The sequence below is a fragment of the Ciona intestinalis genome, chromosome 14, assembly GCF_000224145.3.
Source record: "Ciona intestinalis chromosome 14, KH, whole genome shotgun sequence".
In the NCBI taxonomy this organism is placed as follows: Eukaryota; Metazoa; Chordata; class Ascidiacea; order Phlebobranchia; family Cionidae; genus Ciona; species Ciona intestinalis.
The window spans coordinates 2,067,699-2,073,668 of record NC_020179.2 but is presented as its reverse complement, the minus strand read 5'-3'; the positions used below and the strand labels follow the sequence as shown (position 1 = coordinate 2,073,668).

Here is a 5,970-nt window from a genome sequence, read left to right as displayed (position 1 = left end):
CCACAAAGTAACATACATGGCAACTCGTAAGCTGGCACGAGGTGTATTAACGCCCGTGTTATAACGACTGTCGTTTTCCGGCCACGCGAGGATAAAGTAAGTTACATACATACATACACGTTGAGCTAAGGTGCTTTAATACGAGCGGTACAGTGGCTTATCGGCTTGCCATAATGTTATGTGTTTATACACCTTATGCCCGCCTATATAAGCTTTACCACATGATTTACAAGGTAGAAAAACTGTAATAATATTAATAATAAGAATAACATTTTATTTGTCTCTTCGATTACAGTGGCAAAGTTTTAGCGACAAAACAACAGTTGTTAAAACACGCTGACGGTTAAACATTTACATTTAGTTGGAAGAAAATAAGCGTGGTCGCTACACCTGGCAGACAAACGAGCCATTAATTTTAATTAAGTCAAACTTCTAATGGAAATAAAAGTGTGCGTAAAGTCTAGTAGGGTAAGAGAAGACGAGACACCTTTAGCACATAATATTCAAATATCGTTATCGTGTTTTAAACATTTCACAACGGTCTATGGATATCGTGAGAATACGGTTTTATAATTCTTTAATTTGTCTTTGTTTGCTACCAAATGAGACGATAAAATGGAATAAATAGGTGTCCCATCCTCCCCACCCTATTATATATTATTTATTTGTTTGTTTTTTTTTATAGCATATCAGTAAAACATCGAGGACATATAGCACAGTAATGACGGCAACCTAATCTTATTTTAGGCATAAACGTACTGTCCCTCTTTTCATTTACTCTGAGAACCTATTGTTCACGAAGTAATAAAAACGCTTCAAGCTCTTAATGTTTATGACACGTTTACACGGCAAAGTCCCAAGGAATGTAATTTCAAGATACGTTGTCGCTGGGTTTTAACAACTGTTTTAGGAGCATGCCAATGAAAAATGAAATTTGTCTATGTCAAAATTCAGTTTCTTAAAGAAAAGTCAAATTTTATTTCAAGTTCTATATCTCTGTGTAGCCGCTTTACATATTTTCTGACGGTTTCTATATATTTACAGATGATTAAAAATTTACGGACAATTTAAAAAAAAATTATGATTTCGTATAGGCATCAGAGTATTTTGTGAAGACTTTATTATCGAAGAGCTGCAGGTCGGAAACTGTTTACGTTTCCGATTCTTTGCATTGAGATATCAGAACCGGACCTTGGCCGCGAAATGTGACGACTTCATTCTCAACAATTTTCAATTTGTGACAAATGAAAACGAATTTAAAGAACTGAGTGTGGATGATGCGCAGGCCTTGCTTAAGATGAAAAAACAACAGGTTTCTAAAGTTTATCTTCTTACAGTGGTTTATTGTTTATTTAACATAAACACTTTTGGCTCATGTGCATTAGTTAGAGCATGACATTAGATACGTATTTGATTTTAGATTTTAACAGAATTTCTATGAAAACTATAAAATATATCAGGTTGGGGGCAGATGGGACACCTTTAGCACATAATATCCAAATATCCTGATCGTGTTTTAAGCAATTAACAACGGTCTATATGGGAGTCGTGAGGATATGGTCTTATAATAATTTAAATGTTCTTTGTTTGCTACCAAATAGGACGAGAAAATAGAATGAAAATGTGTCCTATCTTCCCCCACCCTACTTTATGTTCAATTTAAGAGCTATGGTTCTGTTGGGGTAAGTTGAATACCGTTGTCACTTGGACCCCTTACCCCAGTCTACTATATATACAAATACATCCATTCCTTACTTGAACGATTTATTGCAGAACCCTGACCTCGCTGAACTATTTTTCGGGATCATTTTAGATTGGGTAAAATATAATCCGGAAAAACGAGCACAGTTCTTTGAACGATTGTTGCAAATGGTTGATATGTCGAATCTGTCAACGAAATACCTGAATGAGTTTACAACCAAACGAGCTGAGGCGAGCTGAATTATTTTTTCGGTTTATGTTATGATAAAGTGGGATAAGTGAGACATTAGGCATATTTGTCTCCTACTTTAGAAATCAAAATGTATGAGATTTTGGGTAGTATCATGTACTTGTATTAGCATAACTTAAAAAACACACAGCTCCTTTTTTAACGATTCGAAAACTAACGTGGTGACATGCGATGCTTCAAACTTCCCGTTAATAATGATTAATAAACTAATTTATTGTGGAAAGAAACCCAAATAAAACGATCTCAGAGTAAACTAGGAAGGTAAATTGCATAGCGTTATATATGATGTTAAGAACAGAAGATCATGGATCCAAGCAATATAATTTAAAATATATAACTTACTTAATATTTCAGAAATGGGCAACCAAGACTGATGTTTACGTTCATACCATTGTCCCGGAATTGCTGGGCCGTCTTTCCGATCCAATAACCAAAGTCTTGAAAACTGAAGGTGAAAATATGTGTAAAGGAAGAATATAAGAAAAGTAAAAATGCGCGTTGTTACATCGCTGATGTATAGAATTTGAACATTTTTATCCGCTGTTAGTTTTATGTCTGTTTACTATTTTTAGAAGACAATTACAAGTTCCTGGTGATAGGGGACCAAGATAAGGCGTCAAAAAAAGTCTCCATGTACAACGTGAAAAGTAAATTGTGGGAAAATACTACGGTAAGCAGACGGCAGCGAAATAAGATTGACAGAAGTTAGCCATATGCAAACATGCATTATCTTATTGTAGACTTTGTTCGTTGTTATTGCATAAATAAGAGAGTTGAGCACTAATGAATGAACACGGTTCATTATAAAATGATTGATAAAGAATATATGTTAATAGGCATTGTAAACTCTGAGATCGCGTGTTGAGTTTTTATTATGCGATAATTTCGCAGTGTTGTATATAGGGTTAATGTTATTCATATGTGATACTTAGTTAAAAATTATGCTCCAATTAATACTAACAGTGTAAGGTGTAAGAAAGTGCGTTTAGTAAGTCCCCACATGAACAAAAAGAGTTTGATAACAACGGATTGGCACGGCAAAAGAATCACTGTTGTTAAGTATTAAAACTATGGGTGTCGACGTGCCCAACATTAACTGAATGCTTAAGATATTAAACAGATATTGTGTCTATAGCCAACGACATATCCACGAAATGGAGCCAGTGCGGTTAAGATTAAAAACCGAGTATATACCGCTGGTGGAAGGGAAATGAAAAGCGTGGAAAGTCTCGATTTGGAGAATATTGGTGCTGGTTGGAAATTAATGGCGCCTATGAGCACAAAACGATGGCGATCTGCTTCTGCTGTGCTAAGTGGTTGGTCTATTTTTAAGACAGTATTAGCCTATATAGTAGGGTGGGGAGAGATTTTCATTCTATTTTCTCTTTCCATTTGGTAGTAATTAAAGAACATTCAATATACCGATAAAGTTCTTATATTTCTGTACCATTAGTCCTAAACTTTCACCTAATGAAAACTGTTTCATAACTAATCCATATATGTGTTTTGACAGATAAAATGTTCGCTGTTGGTGGTTGGGACGATGGTACTTTGGCAACAGCAGAGGTTTATGAGCCTGAATCGGACAAATGGGAACGAATTGCTCACATGAAGGAACAACGTGCTCATCATGCCCTTGTGTCTTGGCAAGGTTAGACAAATAGTATTGTGATGTAACATGGAACACCTTTGGCACATAATATACAAATGTCCTGATCGCTTTTTTTAAATAACAACGGTCAATATGGGAGTGGTGAGGACACGGTTTTATAATTCTTTGAATGTTCTTTGTTTACTACCATATAGGACGAGAAAATAGAATGCAAAGGAGTTCTTTTTTTTTCCACCCTGCTATATAAATAGCTTGATCGAGTTTAAACAATCACCAACGGTCTATATCAATCCTGAGAATATGGTTTTATAATTCTTTGAATAAAAAAGTGCTTTGTCTTCCCCCACCTTACTAAACATGTGCAAAATTTTAGCACTATAAACAGGAAATACAATGTCGCCGCCACCATTGTGAGTGTGCGTGTCTTTTAACACGTAATGGCAACTGCTCCAACTCCACCCCCTGGTTTATAATAAAATTTACAAGAGATGAATAAATTTAAAAAAAACATTGTTTACGATTAAAGTTCTCCTGCCAAGTGAATAAACAAGCTATATTTAAATCAAGGTCGCTTGTACGCCTTTGGTGGAAACAGTCACGGTGGACCAAGGTCATTACTCAATAGACTGAGCTCGTTGGAAACTTATGATCCAAAGACAGGAAAATGGACATCACTGAAAAGTATGAAAGAAAAACGGGATGGTTTGTGTGGCGTGGCATTAAACGATTCCATCTATGCCATTGGTACGTTGGTTTTCACGGTATTGTACTGGTGGTCAATTGGGCTGTATTAGAGTACTGTGGGATAAGGTGGGACACTTTAATCAAATTGTATCCAAACATCCAGATCGCATTTTATAAAATTAACAACGGTTTATGGAAGTCGTGAGGATAATTGTTAAATGTTCTGTGTTTACTACCAATTGGAACGATAAAATAGAATAAAAGGTGTACCATACTGCCCCACCCTACTTTATAGAAAATAAATATACGGCGCTGTGACTAATTGTTTAAAGTGCTCACATTTACCCCAAAGGTTATAAGGTTCGAGGCTTTGTCACCATGAATGCCATGCGTGTCCTTTGGCAAGACATATTTCAATCATTTCTCCAAACCCTGTGACGCCATGATATATCAGAGTCATTTATTCTAATGCACACATATAAGTTGTGAGGGATTTGAAGCCAATTTACTTTGGTTAGCGGACGTACAGCTGTCCCAGAAAATCCAAAAATAGAATTACCCACAAAGTTATATACTTGGTAACTCGTAAGCTGGCACTAGGTGTATAAAGCAGAACACCCGTGTTATAACGACTGGTTTTTCGGTCACGTGAGGTTAAAGTAAGTTACAATCATTTATAGATTCATAACTTTACATATATGACTGCAAGTTACTTAGTTTAACTCGTTTGCGTACTATACTTGAAAATATCAATCATTATTCTGTGAAATATATAGGTGGTAACGGGCTGTCATCGGTAGAACGCTACGACTTACGAATGGACAAGTGGACCGATTCGTGCAGCTTAAAAATGAGCAGAAATGCTGCTTGTGCTTGTGTTGTGGATGGGAAGATTTACGTCATCGGAAGGTAAAATAGATAGGACAGTATATTTAATATACAGTAGGGCGGGGGATATGGGACACCTTTTCACTATATTTTCTCGTCCCATGCGTTAGTAAACAAAAAACATTTAAAGGATTTTAAAACTGTATCTTCACGACTTCAATAGCCGGTTGTAAGTTGTTTAAAACACGATTAGGATGTTTGGATATTATGTGCTAAAAGTGTCCCATCTTACCCCACCCTCTACTGTATGCTATTTTAAATATTATATAAAATGTTATTTTAGTCGAGGCGACAAAAAGGCAAGCACATCTGTTGAATTCTTTGACCTAAAGGGCGACGAATGGTTGTTTGAAACGGACATGGAAGCAGCGAGGGTTTATGCCAGTGCGGTTGCTCTTTAAACCGAAATAAAGAAATATTGCTTGGATCAGTTTTCGATCCGGTAGCACGACATATATGCATAGCCTCTATATGTCCTATCTCCTATGCTTAAATTTTTAGTTTGCCCAATAAAATGCTAAATTTTCTTCCAAAGTTTAGAGTTATACCAGATGTTTTATCCAACTCTGCTGGGTGGGTTGCATGCAAATAATTTTGCCGTGTAAATATCGATTGATAAACATATAGATGGTGGGGCAAGTTTGGACAATACTTCTAAACTTATAGTTGCGGTATAAATAGTTGTTCAGTCGTTAACAATTGAAACAATATTAACAAGTGAAAACATAATAAATCTTAAATGTAACTTACTTTATCCTCGCGTGGCCGGAAAACGACAGTCGTTATCACACGGGTTTAACACCTCGTGCCAGCTTACGAGTTGCCATGTATGTTA

The 5,970-nt window shown here is 36.1% G+C and overlaps 1 protein-coding gene across 2 annotated transcripts in view; it reads left to right on the top strand.

Annotated features, from left to right (window-relative positions):
- LOC100181471 (kelch-like protein 5) overlaps nucleotides 1-5,882 on the top strand; it is an 8,591-nt gene extending 2,709 nt beyond the window's left edge. The window contains exons 4-12 of one of the 2 annotated variants that reach the window (XM_026837551.1): nucleotides 1,095-1,312; nucleotides 1,774-1,932; nucleotides 2,306-2,402; nucleotides 2,527-2,621; nucleotides 3,087-3,267; nucleotides 3,465-3,602; nucleotides 4,131-4,307; nucleotides 5,024-5,156; nucleotides 5,419-5,882. In XM_026837551.1, the coding sequence (XP_026693352.1) occupies nucleotides 1,095-1,312; nucleotides 1,774-1,932; nucleotides 2,306-2,402; nucleotides 2,527-2,621; nucleotides 3,087-3,267; nucleotides 3,465-3,602; nucleotides 4,131-4,307; nucleotides 5,024-5,156; nucleotides 5,419-5,536 (1,316 nt within the window). In that variant the 3' untranslated portion in view covers nucleotides 5,537-5,882. Of the gene's footprint in view, nucleotides 1-1,094; nucleotides 1,313-1,773; nucleotides 1,933-2,305; nucleotides 2,403-2,523; nucleotides 2,622-3,086; nucleotides 3,268-3,464; nucleotides 3,603-4,130; nucleotides 4,308-5,023; nucleotides 5,157-5,418 lie in introns of both variants that reach the window. The other variant, XM_018814724.2, reaches the window with a different exon arrangement.
- The last annotated feature ends 88 nt before the right edge of the window (nucleotides 5,883-5,970 follow it).